The sequence below is a fragment of the Microtus ochrogaster genome, chromosome 16, assembly GCF_000317375.1.
Source record: "Microtus ochrogaster isolate Prairie Vole_2 chromosome 16, MicOch1.0, whole genome shotgun sequence".
Classification (NCBI taxonomy): Eukaryota; Metazoa; Chordata; class Mammalia; order Rodentia; family Cricetidae; genus Microtus; species Microtus ochrogaster.
The window spans coordinates 17,975,351-17,999,748 of NC_022018.1; the positions used below are offsets into that span (position 1 = coordinate 17,975,351).

At 46.7% G+C, this 24,398-nt stretch overlaps 1 protein-coding gene across 2 annotated transcripts in view; it reads left to right on the forward strand.

Moving 5' to 3' along the window:
- The window catches only part of Svil (supervillin), a 196,748-nt gene that overhangs the window by 123,075 nt on the left and 49,275 nt on the right, over nucleotides 1-24,398 (forward strand). The window contains exons 4-16 of one of the 2 annotated variants that reach the window (XM_026783047.1): nucleotides 943-1,000; nucleotides 1,116-1,267; nucleotides 3,632-4,241; nucleotides 8,985-9,065; nucleotides 11,197-12,060; nucleotides 12,508-12,672; nucleotides 13,243-13,277; nucleotides 13,743-13,804; nucleotides 14,457-14,596; nucleotides 15,897-15,992; nucleotides 17,502-17,745; nucleotides 18,088-18,664; nucleotides 19,476-19,692. In XM_026783047.1, coding sequence (XP_026638848.1) covers nucleotides 993-1,000; nucleotides 1,116-1,267; nucleotides 3,632-4,241; nucleotides 8,985-9,065; nucleotides 11,197-12,060; nucleotides 12,508-12,672; nucleotides 13,243-13,277; nucleotides 13,743-13,804; nucleotides 14,457-14,596; nucleotides 15,897-15,992; nucleotides 17,502-17,745; nucleotides 18,088-18,664; nucleotides 19,476-19,692 — 3,251 coding nt within the window. In that variant the 5' untranslated portion in view covers nucleotides 943-992. The remainder of the gene's footprint in view (nucleotides 1-942; nucleotides 1,001-1,115; nucleotides 1,268-3,631; nucleotides 4,242-8,984; nucleotides 9,066-11,196; nucleotides 12,061-12,507; nucleotides 12,673-13,242; nucleotides 13,278-13,742; nucleotides 13,805-14,456; nucleotides 14,597-15,896; nucleotides 15,993-17,501; nucleotides 17,746-18,087; nucleotides 18,665-19,475; nucleotides 19,693-24,398) is intronic. The other variant, XM_026783048.1, reaches the window with a different exon arrangement.

A 24,398-nucleotide genomic window follows, 5' to 3' on the forward strand; every position in this document is an offset into this window, starting at 1 on the left:
GGTCCTTGGACTTCCCACAGGGCAGGGAACCCTGATTGCTCTTCGGGTTTTCGAGGGGGGGGGACTTGACTGGGGGAGGGGGAGGGAAATGGGAGGCGGTGGCGGGGAAGAGACAGAAATCTTTAATAAATAAATAAATTTAAAAAAAGAAAAAAAACAAAGAAAGGGGAAAAAAGAATTGATATAGTGAAGATAGAGACAGATTAAGCGCCTTTACCTGCTGACTTTGGCTATTTCTCCAAACAAGCTTGTCATCTCATCTGCCCTGCAGTCAGTGTCACACCAGAGCATTTTTCCTGGTTCTCCAGAACCCTAGAAGAGTCACACCATCTTCCTAGATTAGAGGGTGGAAGCAGATGTTACCACTTCCTTCCAGCTAAGCTCTAGCAGAGTCTTGGGACCTGATTTCACTGTGGTTAAAGGAAACATAGTCGTGTACCGACAGATGCTTACAGATTAAATGACAGGGTGAAGTAGGAGTGGCCGTGTGTGATGCTGGAGCTTGCAGGTGACCTTATGGGAGCTCATGGCGTTTGCAAATATTTTCCAAAATAAAAGCTTCAGATACATGAGTAAACATAACAAAATTTAAAATAGATACTAGGATTCTTGACAAGCAAAACAGCTTTACAAACAGCTTTACTAAAGAGGCATGTAGGTTAAGCTTCCTGTGATTCTGAGCGATACTGTCATAGCCTATATGAGTTTACTTGTTAGCCCAAAATATGGCATGTGTGTATGGGGGCAGGGACTTGTGTGCACACACTTACCTGTTTAGTGTCTCTCTTCTTACCTGAAAACAAAATCCAAGGGAGCAGGAAGCTGGCAGCGTTATGTGGGAGCTGAGAACAGATCCTCGAGTCTTCTCTGGTGTGAATGAATGAAGCAAGTACAGAGCCACTAAACACCACCCTGTTCTTGTTCTTTTCTGCTCTGTTGTAGTTGCAGAATTAAGAAAAATCTTCGAACCAAAGAGAAAAGACTTTTTAGAGATGAAAAGGTAACATGTTTGTGTCACACCACTGGTAGGTAGAGACCTTCATCCCGTAGTGTCTAATGTGCTCTTAGCCTCATTTTCCACACTCACTGTGTCTTTTCTCTGGTCTATTGTGCAGGAAAGAAAGAATTGCCAGGCGCTTAGAAGGAATAGAAAATGACCCCCAGCCCATCCTGTTGCAGAGCTGCACAGGGCTGGTGACTCATCGCCTGCTGGAGGAAGACACACCGAGATACATGCGCGCCACGGACCCTGCCAGTCCTCACACTGGTGAGTGCGAGGCCATGTTAGCAGCCCTCACACTGGTGAGCACGGCCGTGTTAGGAGGGTGCTTGTCACGCCATACCTTCACCTGCCTGATCTGGTGGGGCAGGAGGATGAGATTCCCGACACCAGGATAAAAATGACAGCCCAAGGAGCTAGAGGAAGGGAAGCTTTTCTTGACTCACAGTTTGCCGGGACACAGACGATCATGATGGAAGGCATGGCGGGGGAGCGAGAAGCAGCTGGTCGCATACACTGACAGTCAGGTGTTGTAATATGAGCAGCGGGGCTGCGTCCCCAGCACCCCGCTGCCCGCAAGGCTAGCTTTACCCGAAATAATTACACGGACACTGTATTCTTTTAAACACTGCTTGACCCATTCTCTTCTAGGCTAATTCTCACATATTAATTTAGCCCATTTCTAATCATCTGTGTGTAGCACCCCAAGGTGCGCTTACCGGGAAGATTCTAGCCTATGTCCATCCTGGGTCAGAGCTTCATCGCATGTGCCTCAGAGAGCAGAGCTCTCGCCTCTGCCCGCAAGAGTGGAGCATCGTGTCTCTCTGAGGCGTCTGCCCGAGAGGAGAGCTGTGGAGTCTGACCTCACTTCCTCTTCCGCCCAGCATTCTGCTCTGTTTACTCCTCCCACCTTATGTTTTAACCTATCAGGGCAAGCAGCTTCTTTATTTAATTAACCAATGACCTTCCTCCATCAGTCAGGAATCGGGATGGATGCTGTTGCTGCTCTCCCCATCCCCTGCCTTCTCCTTCTCACCTTTTTATCCACGCACATCAGGCTCCTAGTTAAACCTCTGTAAAAACGACTCCAAATCCAGTCAAGCTGATGGTGCACATTAACCACCACAGCCAACAGCAGTGTATTTTGTGTGTGTGTGTGTGTGTGTGTGTGTGTGTGTGTGTGTGTGTGTGGTTTCTTAAGCATTCTGGCCATCATGCCCCTCTAGATAGGGTCTAGATAGGGACCCATCAGAGACAAGCATGGTGCCCATTTCTCCATACTTCATGACTCTGGTAAACGTCTGTCTGTAAAGGAAAGGTCCAGCAATGCGCATCGTAGGCTGTGCTAAATATCCAGACGCCTATAAAGGGGATGGATTCTTGGAGCAGGGAAAGCAAAAAGCGAAGTTGGGCCTTGGGTGGTTGCAGTTACTACTCTCGGGTGTGTTTTTAGGTGTGTAAATGTATTGCGTATTGATTTTTAATATGCTGAATATGACTTGGCTTTCCTTGTGCATGCCCAGTCACTGTATGGGCATTAGTTAACACACCTGACCTCAGAGGGAACAGCTTTGCAGCCCAGTCCATGCTCAGACTCTGAGGTGCTGCTTTTCTAGCTGTTGTTTCCTGTTTCCTCCTCAGAGAGGGCTCCTGATCTCATAGCGTGATGCCACAGTTTGCTGGTACTGGTGGCTTTTGATAGAGAATAATATGAAAAGTCAAGAATCTACGCCCAGAATCGATACCCAGAAATAAACATTTGCATACATAATGTCTTCATCCCTATAACATTTAATTTAACCACCAAATATAGTGAAGAAAATAGGCTTGATTTTAGACATAAGTTATGTAACCCATGCTGGCTTAAACTCACTGTCCTCCTGCTTCGGCCATGTGCTGGTGCTAATGGCATGAACAACCACAAAAGAATTATTTGTTTAGATGTTAGGAATTGAGCTAGCCAGAAGATGAGGAAAAGAATTCCTTTTCCATTTCATACCAACCTCCAGAGTAAGTTCTGGTTAATCTTATAATTAAAAAGAAGTCATTGGAAACTTGAAAACATAGGCATGTGTTTCATTCATGTGGACTTAAAAAAACAGATGAAGAAATCTCCAAGTGATGAATGAGTCAATATTACTTAGAGTGATGTAGAAATTAATTTCACAGCCTAGCGAGTGACTGTCTCAAATGCTCTCCTAAATAATTCAGTGTTTTGTTGTGTGTGTGTGTTTGTGTGTGGGCGGGCAATTGGGAAAAATCACATCTCAAAGTGCAGGGACCACTCTGGTTACTGTGAGCCACAGCCCATCTCCTGTTAAATCAACAGAGGCTCCAGTGTCTGCTGTCTTTTCCAGAAGAATCTGAACTTGCCCTTTGGCCTCATAAGAAATGTTAAACTCAGAAAGAACACATAAAATAAAGGGAAGTAAATGTGAGGCTAGAGGAGCCTGGGAGAGTGTGGGGGACAGATAAAGTGGGGCGAGAGCCCAGGCTCCTTCCTTCAGCCAGCCTAGGTGAGAGGGAGCTTCAGGATGGGCCCTCGGTGAGCCATGCAGTGTAGAGGGCTCAGTGTGTTACATGGCTGTCTGTGTTTGGCCTCATGTGTTTTATCCTGTCGTCTTCTTGTAGGGCGATCTAATGAAGAGGAAGACAGTCCTGGGTCTTCCTTGGAAAAGCAAACTCCATCTAAATACTGCACAGAAACCTCGGGCATCCATATTTCGGGCTCCATGGATGTCCACAGTCTGGAGTCCAAAGCAGAAAGGATTGCACGGTACAAAGCAGAGAGGAGGCGACAGCTGGCAGAAAAGTACGGGCTGACTCTGGACCCCGAAGCTGACTCCGAATACTTGTCTCGATATGCCAAGTCTCGGAAGGACACAGATGCAGGTGAGAGACGAGGAAAAGGTGACAAACAGGAAGAACCAAGTAAGGGCACCAGTTCCTTGCACTCCAGGGCAGAGCTAGGGCCCAGGACCAGCTTGGTAGAGTCCCAAGACTGTGCCCTTCTGGGGAGCAACATGTCTGACCAGGAACTGCTGCTCAACTTGGAGAACCAACGGCGAGGCCGAGAGCCCTCGCTGGCAGAAGATGGTTCCCCTGCCTTCTTTTCTGAGAGAGACACCTCCTTCCCTGAAGTGCCAAAGTCCCCAAAGCAGATGTCCAGCTCACCACTGCAACAGCCAGCCTCCATGAGCCACCCCGGTGACCCACCCCTGCCCACGGAGGCCCGAGCCAGGTAAGCCCTGAGCACTTGTTTTGCCGTAGCTGTCACAGGTCTCTGCGGTTCTCCACTCACTGTAATTTCTACAGTATCCGAGCAAGTCCCACCAGAGCTAGAAGCCGGCCATACTCCCTCATCTTTCCTCTCTCTGTCATTGCCTTAAATTCTCCTTCAAGCAAACTAAGCAGGTGTCATGAGGTCACTTACAAAGAAGCGACCATGCAGGACTCTTGCTGTGTTTCTGACCCAACCTAATTTATTCTTTTATTTGCTTTTTTATTATGCCCAAGACTTATGTTTGGCCGGGGGTGAGGGTGGGGGTGTTGGTTACTTATGCCTAGGATCACAAGGCAGGAAGAACCACAGTAGCAGGAGAAGGGTCTTTGTTTATGGTGCAGAGTCTAATTGATTGATAAACACTGAAAGACCAGTAAGGCATTGCTATATAAATATATATGCAGTAAGAGGAGTCACAACTGAGAAGAGAACCAGCCAAACACAAGAACAGCTCCTGTGTGGTAAAATCAAATAAGTAAAAAACAAATCCTAGAAGTCAGATGTCAGGACAGAATGTGTGTTCATTTCTAAATTTAAGTTGAACAGAAATTGCTTTCCATGTTAAAAACACTTTTTGTTTACTTAAATACCTGGCTTAAAGAGTCAGCCTGAATGTCTGGGTGGATTCCTAAATACCCTCTTCAATTAAAACAAGCAACAGCTTTATGGGTGAGCTGAGAAGGGCTGGGAACCTGGAATCAAGCAAATTTGTTCTGGGGGAACATTGTGTGTGACACATAGATATATATGTACACACACATATGTGAACATATATTTGTCTGATTTTTTGTCACTTTCTCTGGGACATGGTGGCAAACATTTACTCCCTCTTATGTGACACTGATGCTCCTGAGGGAATCATAATATGTGCTGATGCTTTATAACCCAAGCCTATTGTCAGGTACTTAGTCATGTAGACTCAGACACTTAGGTACCAGCCTCTAAGGTAATTAGATTTTAAAACTCCTAAGGAGGAATTTGAAGACCTTTGTTCAGCCTTGGAGCTAAAGTACTTGACACTGACAGAGACCTAGCCCACGTATCTTAAAGAGGCGTGTCTTGGCTAGAAGTGTGCATTTCATGGTGGAAGTATTGTGTTCTGTTTAGCTATTTATATAAAAGGAAATCATGTACATATTTTATTGTTACATTTTATTTATTTGCTATGTGCGTGCATATATGTGAGTGTGTGTGTTCACAATGTGATGTGTTGTGCTGTGGAGGTCAGAGGACAACTTGCAGGAGTCTTTTCTCTCCTTCCACCACGTGGGGCCTGGTGACCAAACTCAGGACATCAAGCTTGGTGACAAATACCTTTACCTACCGAGCTGCCTTGTCAGCTGGCTCCCCTCATATGATTTGTGTGTAGAACAAAGAAACCCAACAGATGCTGACTTAAAAATAAAAAATGGATCCGTCCAAGAAAATGAAGACTCTAGTCTCAGATTTTCCTATGACAACTGTTTAATGTCACTTCCTTATGAGGTAACAATCTGAAATATTACTAGTGAAATAACAGTTTGGAGGCCATGCATATTTGTTTCGGAAATTGTTAGTATGCCATACAATGATTGAGAAGGTTTTTTAAATTAAAGGTTGGATCAAAAAAAAAAAAAAGGTTGGATAGAGGGATGGATGCTAGAGGGTCCTTAGCTTATCCTAACATGTGCTTGGGAATTGATGCACATTGTATTGTGAAGAAAATGAAGAGTATGTAGTCTAAGGAAGTCGGAGGTTGGAAGGCCCAGCCCCACTTTTTGGATGCTTCTAAACCCTTGGAACTTCAAGTTTTACATCATCTGAAGAAGGCTGCTCTCAAGGTGAACTGTTGCCTGTGGATCCGGCAAGAGTGTGTGTGGGAACAAAAGCGCCGGTCCACTTCCTCCAGCAATAGTAGTATCAGTGTGATGGATAATCTTGTGGACTGTTCAGCCTTGAGAAGTATGAACTCCTACTCCTACCAAAGTCCCAAATCCCAAACTCTTATTAAATCTTTTATGCAACTCTTATTTTCTTATTGGGAAACACACAGACAGACAGACAGGAGCACATAGGTGTTATTCTGTGAGGGTGAAATGCAGAAGCTCTGGCCTAGGGTCCCAGCTGCTGTGTGTCTGAACATTACCTGTCACCCCATGTGTTCAGCCTGACACATGCTCTCAGAGCTGACTCATCCCCTCTTCATCCCTACACCCCGGTCCATCGCCAGAACTCTGTCTCCCAGATTGTGTCCTTAGTGACTCAGACCTGAGAGTAAAAATGTCGTGGAGAACAGCACCGAAGCTGGATCTTAGAAGACTTACCTTCGGCGGGTTGTGTCCGGACCGAGTTCACCTTGGCTACCTGGGGACAAGCAAACCATAACTCCTGCCCTGAGACAGGGTAGCATTCCCTGTGTAAATCAGGCTGGCCTTGAGAACTTGCAGAGATCTACCCACCTTTGCCTCTGGAGTGCTGGGGTTACAGCCATATCTGTCTTACCTGCCACAGTGCCGGAGCTGGATGGTCTGACTCATCATTGCTACTTCTCAAAGCTAATCTAGCTTCCTATTCTGCACATACCAGGAGCTCGATGACATATGTCAGATTAGCCTGAGTGTGAGCTTGTAGCTGCCCCTTTATTCAGTGATGAAAGGACAAGGCCAGTAAGCTGACCCAGGCCAGTAGAGCAGAGGCTGGACATGGGAGTTCTTCCCTCACTGTCTCTTCTGAAACACCCTCCAGAGCCTCCGCTCCTCGTGGTTCTGGTTACTGCCCTGCAGAGACGTGTGCAGCAAAGTGTCATGCCTGCCGTTCGTCCTGCTCACCCCTCAGCTCTGGTCAGCAGCTCTCCACCATGTCCTGTGGACAGCAGGGCAGAGCCTAGGAAGCAGGTCTCATATCCTCCTCTAAAGAGGAGCTTTCTGCTGCTCCTCACAGATCCGTTCTGTTAGAAGGGAAATTATGTCTACTTCTCTACTATACCAAATATCTGCTGTCCAACCTTATCCCACTAACTTTGGCTGCTAATAAAGTTAACTTATTCCTTTTTTGGTTTTCATTTAATTCTGTCCTTACTGGAAAGTGACAGTTCTATTGAATTAAATGTGAAGACGTTTCCTAAAATGCCAACCTGAAGCGTATAGCAGCCATGGTTTGCAAGTGAGATTTCCAGAGTAAATTGTGTCTAGGATTGTGGCCATTGCTGTACCCACACTTGTGTGGAAAGCAGCAGTCTCCCATACAGGTGACTATCAGCAGTTGGCTAAACAGAATGATATGACAGAATCCCACCCTTCTGTAATCAGAGCTGTGTGAGACTTTGCTGACTGCAGATGGGGCATTCTTCTTCCTGGGAACTCGATCTCCACTTGCCAATCACATCCAAAGGCCAATCCATTGGTCTGGAGTTACTGCTTCCTGATTCCAGGGATGCCACAGTCCTCTCCCAGTGGAGTGGTCTTTGTACAACGGGTTTTGGCTCACTCCCAAGCCCCCCCAAATAAAATTTAAGTCTGGAGAATGTAGCTCAGTTGACAGAGTGCTTATCCAGTGTGCATGAAGCCCAGGTTCAAATCCCAGAACAGTACAAACTGGTTTGTGCAGTGGCGCTTCATGCCTGTAATCCTGGGACCTGAGAGGTTGAGGCAGGAGTAACAGCCTTTCAAGTTCATTCTTGGCTACTGCGCGATTTTGGAGGAGGCTTCCTGTGCTTTCTTTGTACATCACAGAAAGATCCAGTCTGTGGTATTCTCCTTCCTGTAGCTACTTACATTACAGGCTTTCCTTAATGACGCTGGCACTTTCTGCCTTGCATCGTGTCTCACTGAGTTAAGGGACAAGTGTGTAAGCTGGATGTTATCTTAACAGGATGCAAGACCATTTCATGATTAGACTGAAGCCCCTTTTTACCCTGTTGCCTCTCAGAATCTAAATTCTGTACCTTATACCAAATAGGAGTTAAATAGACGTTTGTCTGATTGTTGACCCAGGTTACAAACTGATATTTGTAACTGGTTAAAAAAAAAAAAAAGATAAAAGGAAAATGTGTAAGAGAGACAAAAGGTTCACCCTCACCACGTCTCTTTTTATTTACTCCCTTTGTTGGGTGTGTATCCGTTCACCCTCACCACGTCTCTTTTTATTCACTCCCTTTGTTGGGTGTGTATCCATTCACCCTCACCACGTCTCTTTTTATTCACTCCCTTTGTTGGGTGTGTATCCATTCACCCTCACCACGTCTCTTTTTATTCACTCCCTTTGTTGGGTGTGTATCCGTTCACCCTCACCACGTCTCTTTTTATTCACTCCCTTTGTTGGGTGTGTATCCGTTCGCATGAACCCTTTGTCCACTTCTCTGTTTACCTGGGTGCCTCAGTGAAACTTGTGGAAGTTGCCTTATATTTTAATTCCAACTTCCCATAAGTGTGAGCTGACTATGATCATAGCAGACTCATGTTAATCCTCAAACCTATTTTCTCCAGTGGCCTTAGATCTATTTATTTTTGCTTCTTGCTTCCTGTGATGAGCCAAATGACCAAGAAATTTCAAGAAGTAGATGCAAACTCTAAAGGCGCCATGAACATTAGGTCTTTTCCAAAGCCAGCTTGAGCATCTTAACTAAAAGCAACCTTTGGTTTTTGATTATAGTAAAATGATGTGGGTGTAGGCACCAGTATTTTGATAGCAATGTTCTAAAGTTTTGTTTCTTGTGCGTGGTAGTACAGGGAAGGCCACCCATGAGTGGTTTCTGCAGAAAGATGCCGAAGGGGATACACCTTCACTTATCAACTGGCCTTCCAGGTACATCCCAGGTGGGAAGTGTGTGGCTGAAGCATGGTGGATATCCTCCTACCCCCATCACCTCTCCTTGCTCTGCCACACCTAACTAACACTCATGCTCCTTCTCCCTCTTTGCAGCATCTCTGACAACCATGTGTTCAAAAATAAGCTGCTTCCTAATCCTGTCTCCAGAGTTCCTGATTGACACTCATTAGCCTTCCTGGTGCACTTCCACTAGAAGTCTTTACACACTTCTTGCTTGCTCACTTTCTCACCAACTCACTCCGGAACTGGCCAACAGGGGGCAGTGAGGAACCCTTCCTCAGGGCTATCCTACCCTTCCACATCCCTTTTCTGCACCAGCTTTAGTTTCCTTGTTTCTAAACCAGCAGTTAATTTTTTCGTAGTTAAATTTAGGGCATATGGCCTAATAGCAGACAGATACTCCAATCATTTCATGATGGAGAGAGAGAAAAATGAAGAATGAACAAGCCACTGCCTGGACAAAGGTTCCATGTATTGAGTTTCTGACAGTGACTTTGTGCTCTTGAGATGACCTTAGATAAGGAGGACACATCCCACAGGGGAGCTTGACTGCCTCTCAGTCTTCAGAACAGTGCCCTCCACTGCTGCCTCGTCTCAGAAAAGCGACAGCAGCCCCGAGTGCTTTATCCAGACACCCACATCTTCCTGTGTGTCTTTGCGTTTCCTCGGGAAGTCTACCCATGAAGGCCTGTTGGAAACCAGAAGGTGTTTTACGAGTTTGATAGAGCCAACTAGGCCCAAATGGGACAGTTCTATAATGTGTAATGTAACTTTTACATTTTCCCAAGAAATCTCTTCTCCTCTCCCAAAAGCTGTGTGTCCAACTTTCTGAAAGTCGGACCTGGTCAGCAGTCCACCGTGGATAAATGGGTTTCCATTTTGCGCCCCCCCCCAGTGGTATTTCAGAAAGTAACACAAGTGTGCTGTTGTTGTTGACTGTGTTGTCTCCGCTAAGTAGGAAGGCATGTGCTCTTCCAAACCCTCCTGACCTTTCTTTCCCTGAGGTGGGAACCAAACACAGGGCCTCACACATGCCAGGCAGCATCCCTCCCCCCCCCCCACAGCCACTGTTTCCGTTGTATTTATTTATTTAGTGTACACTGGGACTTTTGCCTGCATGTATGTTTGTGTGAGAGTGTCAGCTCTCCTGGACCTGGAGTTACAGACAGTTGTGAGCTGTTGTGTGGGTCCTGGGAATTGAGCCCGGGTGCTCTGAAAGAGCAGCCAGTGCTCTTCATCGCTGAGCCACCTCTCCTGGCCCATTGTGAAGTCGGGAGGGGCAGGTAAGGTCCCCAGCCAGGGTTCTTGGTTAGCAGGCTTCTGCAGAGAGGGGAACGGTCTGCACGTTTGGACATCTTTTTCAGTTCTTATCTCAAATTTTTAAAAATCAGAAACAAAAAACATTTCCTCCTTAAGTTGGCTTTTAGTTAGGGTGCAACATCAATGGGAGGGAGATGAGGGCTCCTGATTCTCTTGACAAATGCCTTCTTGCTGGACATTACTGTTGTCATGAGTAATGACATCCAAACTGGCCATGTCTGGGGATCAAATGACATAGTCAGCTTAGCATTCAGATCCTGTGAGTATGGGCCTAGGGCTTCAAGCGATAACTAAACCGTGAAACTCAGTAGGAAGCATAGCAATCACAAATGCCCGCATATCCTGTGGACAGGGAAGTGGCCGTGTCTACTTATGAGAGTACGTTTCCTTGAAGCTTACAGTCACCCCCACAGCCCATACCTAGGTCTGGACTCGTACAGAGTCCCCACCTAGGCATTGCCTCTTTCACACTACCGCTTACAGTGCTGTGTATGAATGAAGCTTCCTGGAGTTGCTAGGTATTTTGTTAGGATAAAGCCATTCTCCCTCCAGATAGCATGTGACACTCAGCTTAACAGGGGATGGAATTTTGGGCCAAGTATGAATGCAAATTTGGAGATTTCACTCCATCTAACTGACAAACACTAGGAGTCTGTGTTCAATGCCCAAATGTTTTTCATACATGTTCTCTCTGCATTGGCTCCACTGCCACCCATGGTTTGTGCATGCTTCCTTCTCCTTTGGTGACTATGACGTATTGCAACATAAATACTATTTTTTTCTTAAGAGTTAAAGTTAGAGAAAAATTGGTGAAAGAGGAGAGTGCTCGCAGCAGCCCTGAACTCACCTCAGAGTCCTTACCTCAGAGGAGACAGCAGCCAGGACCTGCGCATTTCCTGTCTATCCAGTCAGAAAGCTCCGCCTTTGATAGGGTCACCAGCAGGGTAGTGAGCTCACTGCAGCCAAGCCAGAGCTGTGTCCTGCCAGCTGACCCTGTTCATGCCATCAAGATGGTGACCATGGGCACCCCAAAAAGTGCATCTGAATGCAGCTGGGTGGGGCCAGGCACCCCAAATGTCATAAAATCTACCACCTTGAAGATTCTGGAAGGTGAGTCGAGGGCTCCAGGGCTCCGTGTTTGTGAACCAGAAGCAGATGTGCTCCCAGCGGATACCCTGGAGAAGAGCCCCAAGTCACTCTTGACCTTGGAAGATGACAAGCTGGCCAGAGGCCACAAGGGCCCCTCTGGTAATGAAGATTTAGATGAGCCCACCGTTCACTCCATCACCGTAGAACCTGAGAGGGAGAGGCAAGTTCAACATCAGCCTACGCAGAGAATTGGCCGGAGTGAAATGATTCTGTATGTTCAGAGCGGTCCTGCATCCCAAGATACCACATCAACCAGTCACACAAAAGAGGCCTCTTCAAAGAAACGCAAGGTCATAGCCCGCTCCCTGTCGGATTACACGGGTCCCCTTCAGTTCCAGGCCCCCAAACAAAAGGATCCAGCCCCAAAGCAGGAGCTGGAGCTGCAGAGTTCCCAGGCAGAAGGGCCTGGTGCAGAACCTAGCATGCTGGACACAAGAGTTTCCGTTGCCCAGCTCCGAAATATGTTTCTGGAATCAGCCAGAGCCAGCAAGAAACCTGAACTGTAGGTGATGTTCCCAACATCCTTCCGAATTGTCACTTGCACGTCCTTGGCAGCCGATTCACTTCGCTTCCTGTGGTGTGTCCTGTTAGCTTAGCTCACAGTGTGTGCAGGGCAGAGTGTAAAGGAAATGGCTCACACACTACCATTCTGCTTCTGCCTACTAATTGGGATCTGGAGGAGTGGGTCTCTGGAATGTTCCACCTGCGATGCGCATGGTTGAGCATGTAGAACCTAGCACTGTGTCTTTCACTGAGATGCATAAACTTTTCCTCTGTTCTCTCTCTCTCTTCCTCTCCCTCTCCTACTCTCCCTCCCTCTCTCCCTCTCTCCTTCCCTCTTTCCCTCTCTCCTTCCCTCCCTCCCTCCCTTCCTCCCCCTCCCTCTCTTTTTCCCTCTCCCTCTCTGTATTCCTGTGTTGCACTCTTCGCTGCCCTGTGGTCCTAAAAGCCAATCCCGGCTTGAGAAGTCAGCTGAAGGAATTGGCTTGCCCACTGAACGAGAGAGAGGGTCTCGGAAACCAAGACGCTATCTTTCTCCTGGTGAAAGTAGAAAAACTTCTGAGAGATTTAGAACTCAACCTATAACCTCAGCAGAGCGAAAGGAGACAGATAGGTAGGCATGTGTGTGTAATTCAAGCAATTCAAACACGGGGTTCTCACTGCCCTGGCGGGCCTGATGCTATTTGCATAGGATTCTAAGATTATTCCATCTCAGCCATAAGGATACTTATTATATTTATTGAAATATATTCCAAAAAATATTGATTTTTCTAACTGATACAACTCTAAAGTTTTGAACTACCTGCAGATCAGGTAAGGAGAGACATTTTTCTTCAGCCAGTGATATTTGTTTTTTTTTTGTTGTTGTTGTTGTTGTTCTTTTATTAAACTGGCATCTGAACTGAGCATCCACCACTGGAAATAAGGAATTTTGTATTCATCTTCTAAATAGCTTGCTTCTTATATTTACATTTTTAAATGGTATCATACAATGATAAGGTTCACCGAAATGTGCCCTTAACACCATGTACTGCTTTCTTCACAAAGTGTGCCCCAGGCTGGGGTTGTGTGCACAGCTCCACATTGTCAGCCAAGTCTTTAAGTAGCTCACTTGCATTGTGTTTCATGTGTAGCTTGTATGTCCATCACTATCATCATCACTATCTGTTGCTGTCTTTCCTAGGTACCCTTCCGGTTCAGAGATGCCAGTGGTTGAGGGCAAGTATCTCTCTTCTTTTTATTCTCCCACATCTTGTCCAGATCAGATTTAAGACCTAAGATTTGAGGCTATGCGGGAGATGAAACCTGGGACCTATCAGTGTCTTCCTTCCAAACTGCCTTGCTATTAACCCTAGCTGTCAGTTTCTGATAAGCCTTCCCCTAGCTTCTGATAGAAACTCGGAGGCTCATTCGGTGAGCACTGTGGAATGGCCGCTGTGACTACAGAAGTGGGTTTTACTGGTGACCGCCACCATCCGCACCAAGGCGGTGTTCCTCTTAGACCGTTACGATAAACTCACTGTCTGGACACAGTTGGGTTAGAATTGCCATGAGAAAGCATTAGTTCATGAAGGGAGGCCACATCCTCTTGGATTCAGGGATTGACAGGTCAGCCTTGAGAAGCATTCTGAGAGGAACCCTGTGCTTTCTAGTGATGTGCGGTTCTTTCGTGACTTTTTACAGATGAGGAAAAAGTGGATGAGCGGGCCAAACTGAGTGTCGCTGCCAAGAGGTTGCTTTTCCGGGTAAGGTGTGACAAATGGTTTGCTCAGAGACCTTAGCCGCTTCTGAGGAAGACGCCCAGGGTCTGGTGGTACTCCCACACACTTCCATGTTCTCCTCACCTGCTGTACCTGTTCTTCTCTTCCTGTGCTGGCTTAGACAGTGTCCCTTGATTGTAACAGAATAGCTAAAGCTATCATATTTCTTTGTTTAAAAAGAAAAGTTTATCTCAGCACAGGCCTGTGACAGCTAGCCTGCTTGCTTTGGGCCCATGATAGAGTAGCGCTCCCGACAGCAGCAGACGGGTGGAGGAAGCTGCTCCGTACCTGGTGGCAGGAATGAAAAAGAGGGGAAGAGCCAAGATTCTGGGATCTTTGTGTGTATGGGGGGGGGGGAGGTTGATGGCATCACTCCCAGCCCCACCTCTTATATTCTGCCAATACTAAACTGTGGACCAAGCCTTTCATGCAGACTGTCCAGAATCAAGCTTCAGGATCTGCTTTGACCGGTTTTTACCCAGCCGCTCCAGCCTGAAGCATTCACTTCTTATGGCAGGGGCCCTCATTGGTGCCCCTCCTGTGGCTCCTTCAGAAGAGCAGCAGACAGACACTCTGCTACCCCAGTAGTTTCTTTTCTTCGAATTCAATGGGATCCTACAATGTTTTCTAACTGCAGGAAATGGAGAAATCATTTGATGAACACAACGTCCCGAAGAGACGTTCCAGAAATGCAGCCGTGGAGCAAAGGCTGCGTCGCCTACAAGACCGTTCTCACACCCAGCCCATCACCAATGAGGAAGTGGTCATCGCAGCCACGTACGTCTCTGGGGGAGTCCTTAGCCTGACCTATGCTGTCGATGTTTAAAGAGAGACTCGAGAGTTTCCTATAAGAATGAAGCAGTTTAACCAGGAGACATAGAGAGGCACATGCTTCATACTGATTTTTGTTTTGATTTTCCTGCTATTTGACAGTAATGGGATGTACCTGCTATAAGTCCTACAGTTACTCCTGAAGTGATTTTATCATTGTGTTTTGTCTTTCACAAAAATAAAAACATGAGAGGAGGTGAACTATAGTGAGCCTCAGCTCCTGACCCTCAGTTCCTAGGCAGTTTTCCTCCGAATGCATTATCTTCAGCCACCCCCACCCCAGACGTTTCAGCCTTAAATATCTTAGCGCCTACCTCTAAGACATGAGCATTTGTTTTGTTTTTAAATCACCACCAAAATGTCTAAAAATTAATTGGCAGTTGGACACTTTCCGAACAACAGGAGGTCTGCGTTTGGGCAGTCTGCTCAGATTGCCTTGACTGGTTCACTCAAAGTTAGCAGCTCCAGTCAGCTGAGACTATTTATGTTCTTAAAAAACATTTCTGTGGAGTGTTGTCACCCAAAGGACCTCTGTCTGAAGACGTGCTATTGGAACGTGCTGTGCGGCTATCCGTCTTCTCCTTTTTCTCCAAGTGTTTGATTCACACAGTCCTGGGGTCCACATACCCTGAGCATGGTGTGCGAGTGCTCTACCACTGAGCTAGCCCTAGGCGTCTCGTCTCTTTGGTGTGCTGATGGACAAGCTCCTCTGACACTCGGACACTCCTCACATATCCATTTCTCTAAAAAGTAATTTCTTGGATTGGCTGGTAAACACTGTAAAACAGACACCCACGGAAGCAAAACAACAAAGGAGGGGGAAATAACCGGCTGGTATGGCTCGGTGGGTCTACTTTGATGACGCTATTGATTGACAAAGTCACAGAGGCTGCTAAAAGCGACACTGAGAAGAAGATTCTAAGCTGTGGCAAGAATCTCCTGTCTGGCTATGGTTGACGCTAGCTTTTTAAATGACTTCTCAAAATGAGGCTTTTTGTTCTAAGCTGACTCTTTTTCAAGCTTACGCCTCTGCTTGTCCCACTTACTCTGGACAGCCCCTGCCTCTGTCCTCCATCTCTACTGCTTTCCAAGTTCTTTGTGATCTGTTTTCCCTCAAAGTGTTTAGCAAATATTTTTGGTAAAATATTTGGTTTTTGCATTTCTGGATTTACAGCTATGCCTTCCTTAATGCTTCTTTTCTTCTCTCTCCTCATGAATGCTCCTCCTTTGGCCATTGCTTTTAAAGTGAACCTATCCCTGCTTCGTGTTCTGGGGTCACCCACCCTGTAATGGCGAGACTTCCTAGCCCCACTGTAGCTAGAAGCACTGTGCAGCCTGCCAGGTACCAGACACACTTTGCTGCATGTAGCACCCAGTGCCAAGGTGCTGGGCAGCAGATGCATCTGGAAGCCTTGAATGCCTTTCATTTGTTTGACAAACAAATCAGTGCAGTGAGTGTCCCTGAAATGTTTGGTGTTTTGTCCTGCCATAGTGTGAGGTACCGTTAATTTCACGGCTGTATGAGAAACGTGTTGTCTGTCTGCCTGTTTCCTGTGTTGGTGTTAGGCTCACATTAACTCACTTATACTTTTTTTTTAACAAAAAAAAAAAACTTTATTTTTCTTCTAAAATACTAACGGATAAGACTAATTTAAAAATGAAACAATGTGAATATTGAAATGAGTTATTTTTAAATATGTATACATACAAATCCATACTAAAATCAAATAGTCCTGCTTTCTAATTTGAAGAGAGGAAAGGCAGTGCCATTAGGTTTTAGGATTGGTTATAGATGTAACAGGGTTCAGTTTTAGATTGTGGTGTTTTGAAATTATGTTCTTAAACCATATAACCATCCCCTTTGTCCCAACTGTGACAAGACAAAGCATGCAAGCTACAACTGGAGTCAGAGGTATAAAATGGCAGAGCTAGAGTAAACCGTGATCCTCCTGATATATGCTCTCGGACCCCTGGAAGGTTCCGATCCTCAGGTGGTTGGTCTCGCTCACCCCACTGCCCTCATGATCTGTCTGGACACAGACACTGACCTCTGGTCTAGGACTACCTGCAACCATGATCAATGAGAGAAAAGGCTGATTGGCCTTCTCACTAGAACAAAGTGTTGCCAGGGGCAGGGGCAATGCTGTCTTGGAGACGTTTTGAGAATCTCACTGACCTCCTGGCCTGGAAGCCTCCTTTCCCTCGCAGTAGAAGCTATTTTTATTACTGTTGTTGTTGTGGGGCTGAGCCTCAGGGCTTTGCCCATGCTAAACAGGCCATGCCTCTGTAGTCCCACTTGGGATTTGGGGGATTTTCTTCACATTTCAAGTTATTGGGAATTAGATGTAAGTAACTTCTGAAAATAGGTAGCTACGTGGGAGATAAGTATATTTAAAGACCACACGTTTGACAAACAAAAACCTGCTTTGCAGTCTGTCATTGTCGGGAGACCATATTCTCTCTAGCCATTCAAAATAAAGATGCCACCTTCCGAGCAGTATCTACAGAGATGTTTGACCCAAGCAGTAATTTCTGCCTATACCTTTTGTCCCTGAGAGAGGAACTAACCAGGATTTCTCTGGAGGAAGCTAGATCCAGGCTGACATTGGTCCCTTCAACAAGAAATGTCCTTTATAGAAATGATTCAGAACTAAATGTCTGCCTGCCCTAAAAATGATGGTGCTGGTGTCCCAAGCTGACCCTGCTCACAGTCACCTGTCCCTCTCCCAGACCTGTGAGGGAAAATCAGCCCTTTACTAAATAAGTGACATTTTTAAGTTAATAAATGAATTAGTAGTGGGCTTTTGTTTGCTTTTCTCTATGTGACTGACTCTTACTTCCTTCCCTCTAGGTTACAGGCGTCGGCTCACCAAAAGGCTTTAGCCAGGGGCCAGGCAAATGAGGGCAGAGAGTCTGCCGAACCAGGCGAACCTGATTCCTCCTCTCTGAGCTTAGCAGAGAAATTGGCCTTGTTTAACAAATTGTCCCAGCCAGTCTCCAAAGCCATTTCTACCAGAAACAGAATAGACGTACGGCAGAGAAGGGTGAACGCGAGGTATCAGACTCAGCCAGTCACACTCGGAGAGGTGGAGCAGGTGAGTGTGTGAGGTCTGAGTCCAGTGTAGGGGGGTGTGTGGGTGTCGCCACAGGACAGGGTCAACTGGTGCACTTGAACGTGGTGTTGTCTTCTCATCCCTAAGGAAGAACCATACCCAAGTTTGCTTTTCTTCTGTTGTTTTCATAATTTGTTTGGAATGAGTCCATTTTGGTAGGATATAATAGCAGAGGCAAACTGCTTCCCCAGAGGGCTTGTTTGTGATGTATTCTGTGTGTAGAACCTTGCAGGCTGGTTTTCCAGTAAGATGAGCCACTGCTGAGGTGTATTATGCCCATCCAGTCCCCTCAGATGACAGTGTCTTTAAACTGTGTTCTCCCAGGTACAGAGTGCGAAGCTCATCCCTTTCTCCCCCACTGTGAGCACATCTGTTTCTACCATGGCCTCTGCAGTTGCTCCCACATATGCAGGGGACCTTCGGACGAAGCCATCTGTTGACGGTGGTGCAAGTACCACTGACTCCCAGTTTCCTTCTCCTGTGGAAAATTCAGACTCTCCGGTTAGAGGCATTCTGAAACCACAAGGCTGGCGGCCTCTGGCAGAGCACAGTGGGTGCAAAGGAATGCTGGGGGAGTCTGGAGAGACAGAAAGCAAGAACACTCTGACTGGCGTAGACAGTGGCATTCAGACACACAGAGCCTTCGAGGAGGAAGCGCAGCCCTCCTACCCCATCCTTGGCAGAGTCAGAGATGGTGATGTCCAGAAGGAGGCTAAACATGCCATTCTAAGGAGGGGGAGCTTAGAGTTAGGTAATCCTCCTGTCACCCACCTTGGTGATGAGTTGAAGGAATTTTCCGTTGCTAAAATCAGTTTGCAAGAGAATCTGGACCTGAAGGACAAGCAGACCTCGGAGCAGAATGCAGATGTGGGAAATGCCACGAGAACATTCTCCCTCAAAGGTAAGCTCGTGCGGCTCCGCTTTCTAGGCTTCTGTGCTTGACAGACTTGCCATGCATGCTCTGCTGGTTCCTGGTCCTTACATCTAGAGTAGTTTATCTCTAGGATGGATCGAGTTCAGTGAGTCATACTCCTTTCCCCAGACCTCTCTTCCCCTTGAATCTGACACGGTAAGTGAACTGGTGGAGTCTGGTCTACAGCAGCAAATTGGCTGCAATTCTTAACGGCCCTTGATAAGGGTTTCAGGTAACTTCAGTGACATTGACTCACACAGTAGCCTTCTGAGCTCCTTAGCCGTGTTGGCCTCTTTTATTAAGAGTCCTGCACCCTGTCAGCACAGGGAGACAGACTTGAACTGGTGTGCTTTTAGACTCTGCATGCATTCTGACCATACAGATTAGTGTGCTGTCTACACAGGAGACCAGCTTCCGGTCACACACCCCGATAGCATGCATGCCGGGTTGGGTTAGGTTTGTGAGTGCAGTCTAAGAGAGGGCAATTCCATTGTGCAACACAGCAGTCACAGGCTAGCTGTTTCTCTCTGTGTGTGCTACAGTTCCACATCAACCCCAGTGGCCTGGGTAACTTGCCATGCACCTACAACCTGACTCGGATGCTGCACTGTGGGGCTGTGAACATCTGGAGAGATGCTTGCTGGGGGTTGTGCTGACTCAGGTTCTGCACTGTGGGACTGAACATCTGGAGATATGCTTGCTGGGAGTGATGCTGACTCGGGTGCTGCACTGTGGGACTGTGAACATCTGAAGAGATGCTTGCTGGGAGTGATGCTGACCCTGCTCTCCTTCTCTCCAGCAACAGAGTTTGGAGAACCTGCTTCTGAACAAACAGAGCCGGCTGCCTCTATTCAGAAGGCAACCCCAATGTCCTGGAAGCAGCAGGATTCCTCTGAGCAGCTAGCAGAGAAACTCTTCAAGAACCCCTGTGCCATGTTTGCTGCTGGAGAGGTCAAAGTGCCAGTGGGAGAAACTCTTCTGGATTCACCCAGCAAAACTATGTCAATTAAAGAAAGGTAGGTAAGCCCGTCTGATGATTGACAGGCAGTATTGGAGAGGGATGTGCACTTGCTTTGCCAGGCTACACAGGGAAGCTGGAATAACCATGGAAGCCGAGACATGAGCTGCACCTAATTTAGCAAGTTTGAGAGGTGCCCAGTTCAGACTCAGGGCAGAACGAACAGGAACACCTCATTTCTCTGTGGTCTCTGTTTCTTATTTCATATCCAGATCTCCGTGAAGCTGAGATAGCATGCCTCTTTCTCCTATAGAAACACGTGATTCACCCTGCGAGTCCGGTGATCTACTGGTGGTCTGGGTTAAATAAATATTGGATGAAGATAGATAAATTCACACAGACTATCTTTGTCTTTGAGATTAGAATCTTAGTTTGGTGTGTTTTATAGAAAATAAGAAGTACTTTTTTCTAGAATTTTATTACGTTTATTTATTTGTGTGTGCATATGTGTGTGTGCATATGTGTGTGTGTATGTATATGTGCTCACACGTGTGCCACAGAACATATCTGGAGGTCAGTAGACATCTTGCAGAAATCACTTCTTTCCTTCCATTATGTGGGTCCTGGGATTGAACTCAGGTTGTTGGTCTTGATGCCAGGTACCTTTACCCGTTGAGCCATTTCACCAGCCAAACTGAATAGATGATTGATTTGACCATTTAGAAACTTTCCTTCTTTCCTTCCTTCCTTTCCTTCCATTTCTTCCTTTCCTTCTTCCCTTCTTTTCTTCCTTCCTTTTTTCCATCCTTCCCTTCCTTCCTTCCTTCTTTCCTTCCTTCTTTTCTTCCTTCCTTCCTTCCTTCCTAACTTCCTCACTCCCCCTTTCTTGTTTCCCTCTCCCCCTCCCCCTTTCCCCTACATCCCTTTTCCCTTCCCTCCTCTCCTTCCTTTCCTTCCTCTTCATCCTTCCTCCTCTTTCCCTCCTCCCCATCCTTTCTCCTCCCTATCCTTCTTCTTCATCCTTCCTCCTCCTTCTCCCTCCTCCCTATCCTTCCTCCCCCTCCTCCCTCCTCTGCATGCTTCCTCCTCCCTATCCTTCCTCCCCCTCCTCCCTCCTCTGCATGCTTCCTCTTTCCTATCCTTCCTCCCCCTCCTCCCTCCTCTGCATGCTTCCTCTTTCCTATCCTTCCTCCCCCTCCTCCCTCCTCCCCTTCCTTCTTCCCCACACTCTCTCATTCCCTCCTCTTTCCTTCCCTCCCTCCCATGCAGGTGATTTCACCCGGAGTCTGGTACTTGCTAGGCAAGTACGTTACCAATGAACTGCAACTCCAGCCCTGACATTTTATATTAGACAGTAGTAGTAGCTGTGGGGTTTCTTGGTTCAGTAAATTCTGCTTAGTCTGTCTCTCTCTGTGAGTCTTACCCTGAGGGGAAAGTATTCTATTTAAACTGAGCTACTGTGGAGCACTGCTTCTTAACCAGGCTTTGTGCTGAAGTTAAAAGATGGCGGAGGCTTCTGCCAACTGTCTAGAAGTGAGTCCACGTATGGGGGATAGATAGCACAGGTCAACCTGTTGCCTAACTAGAGCCAAAACCTCTCAGAGAGGTTCCTGACCCGAGTCTGTTTAGAATCCTGTCAGGAATGCTTGCTAAATATTCAGCTACTCTATTTCATTGTTAACATCTGCTTTTTCAAAGGTCAGGGTCCATTTATTTAGCAATTATGTTTACTATCATAAACTATGTCGATGAGAAATATCTCACCCATGACCTCCCTGGGCCTTGGTGGGACTTTTGTGTGTACTTCACTGAACATACCTATGTGTCTGTCTTTACCATTTGCTTGAGAAGGTCCCCTGAGTGGCTGCCTCCAATCCTTTGTTAAATGAGAAGCTTGACCTATTGAGAATGGAGGTGCTGTTCAAACATTTATTTGGACATTGCTTTTGTTTCTGGGGTGACATATAAAATTATAGGTCTGTAAAGCTCACTTAGCCCAGCTATTGTGACTGCCTCGATTTCCCACAGGAGGAACTTAGTTCCAGCATCCTTGGCACTGTGTGCTCGCTATTCCTGGCAGGATCACAATCCTTGGACACAGGCAAGCCGCCTGACACCATCTTCCAAGAGCCTGGGACTTGCAGTCACTGTGTGGTTAAGCCCATTTCTGCTCACACATTCTTTACTTGGTTTGCTTCAAATTATTCTTTCACCTTCAGATTCCTGCGTCTGTAATAAGGAGCGCAGACTTTGTCATGAGTTCCAATGAGCTGTGGCCTTCAGCTGACCACCTGGGTCTCTCCTACACTAAGTTCTGGCCATATCAAGCTCTCTGTTCTGAGTGCTACCAAATGCCCTTAGCACCTTAGTTCTTGCTCCTAAGTAGACAGGCAGAGAGACCCTGTGTGCTCAGAAGTCTGAGGCTAGTTTAGGATGCATAGTAAGATGAAATAAAGTGTAAAACTAAATCAAAAGTGTAGTAACCAGAAAATTAAGTTTTAGAATACCTTTATATACTCCTTTTTAAAATGTTTTCATTTACTGTGTGTGTGTGTGTGTGTGTGTGTGTGTGTGTGTGTGTGTGTGTGTGTGTGAGAGAGAGAGAGAGAGAGAGAGCACCTACACATGCCGTAGCATGAATGTGGTGGGGAGATCAGAGGACAACATGCTGAGTTGGTTCTCTCCTTCCAAAAGTTGGTGCTAAGGATAAAACTTGGGTTGTCAAGCTTGGCAGCAAGCACCTTTACCCACTGAGCCATTTTACCAGTCCCGTGCTCTCGTTTTAAAGAATATGTTTGGCTGGGTGATGGTGGCGCACGCCTTTAATCCCAGCACTTGGGAGGCAGATCTTTGTGAATTTGAGGCCAGCCTGGTCTACAAAAGCTCGTGCCAGGACAGGCTTCAAAGCTACAGAGTAACCCTGTCTCTAACACCCCCCCCCCAAAAGAATATGTTTGTTATTTGAGGAAACACGAACGTCCCTTAACTTCCTTCATCTTTTTGACATGAAATGTTAGGGTTTGTATCTGAAGTGCCTCTATATGGCCACTTGATCCTCAGCTAGTGGCTGGTAGGAGTTGTTAGACACTTGGAACAAGAGGCTTGGTTGACTGAGGTAAGCCATTAGGGAAGGGCCTTTGAGGGTTACAGTCCAGCTGTGAATGTTGTCCCATCTCTGTCCTGGTCTGCTGAGATGTGAGGACCCCAGTCACACACACCTGCCACAGAGAACTCTGCACACCTTCCCCATCACGCTGGGTTGTCACTGTCCCACACCCTTAGCCGACACAAACCCTCCCTGGGTCACTTCTGTTGGGATGTTTGTTACAGCAACCAGCAGAGCACCTACAAAGTCTAGAATGTCCAGCTTGATCCATTGCCAGAATGAAACCTATGGTGCTTCTTCCAGTGGATTGACAAAGCCGCCATTTTATCACTGTCTAAATGATTTGAGATCAAACTGCCCCTTCTTAGGAACTTTTTGAAAGAGCATTATGAACCAAATAATTCTATAATTTAGAGCTGAAGGCTTACGAAGGCCTTGGAAGCCGTGTTTACGTCATCACTGACTGTCACATTTGTGTTTTCACTCTGGGGAGAAGATGACTGTGAGGCGAGCAGACCCCTGTCCCCACGGGAGGCCTATGCAGACTCAGTCAGCCAACTCCTGCAAAGATTAGCGAATCTACCCAAAATCAAGGGCACGAGGGGGTGGAGAGGCAGAGAGACAGAAAGAGATCTGCCTTAGGGACTAACGGGGGTCCCTGTGTACATGTCCCTCCATTGCTCCTCTGCACCCCACATAGCCCGTGTCCATGTCTCCCCAGCAAACTCTGGCTTCTTGCTTTGAGCTGAAGAGTTCAGCTCCCAGTGAGTCCTTCGATTGCTGTAAAAATAGAGAAAGGCCTGGCCTCTTTATGTCTCTGACTCGGCCTCTTAGTTCCGTTGCTTCAAGGAATATCTGGGGTTGAATAATTTGAAAAGCAAAAGAATGTACTTTGGCTCACAGTTCTGGAAAATCAAAGACTAACATTGGCAGCCATACCAGGTAGAGGGCCTTGTGACACGTTAAAATATGAGGGGAAGTTGAGCTAAGTCCAACAGACCGTTCTTCTCTGTGACAACTCCCTGGGAAGCCTGGCTTGAAGGAGAATCTGTCTCAAAGACCTCTTCTGATGCCCCTGGGCACCCAGGAGGCAGACAGCCAACAGGCAGGGGCTGCCTTCTCCCACTAGATGCCCCATCTCTAGAAATTTCTACCACCCACAAAAATGTCAGTAAATCCTGATTAATTCATCCACTGAGGGAAGCTGACCCCTAGTGGTCCTGCCGGCTCTCAAGGATTGACTCCAGCAGTTAATGGGCCTTTTGAAGGACGCGTCATATCTGCACTTCACAGAGGGGAAACACCTATGCAGAGACAAAGAGCCGCGCTTTTGCAGGCAGCTCACTCATTGTTAATCCAAAGTCCAGAGCATAAATCACTCCCAGGAAAAAGGCATTAATCCCCTTTAAGTATCTCTTCACCCCCAAAGGTCTGTTCAGGATACTGCCGTAATAACAGAAGAGGCACGCTCTACTCAAACCATGGCAGCCTTTTACTCAACGGATAAGAAGGGCTGGAGGGCTGGCTCTTTGTAGAGTAATGCTTAGCACTTACAAGGCTCCAGCTCTTAGCACTTACAAGGCTCCAGCCCTTAGCACTTACAAGGCTCCAGCCCTTAGCACTTACAAGGCTCCAGCCCTTAGCACTTACAAGGCTCC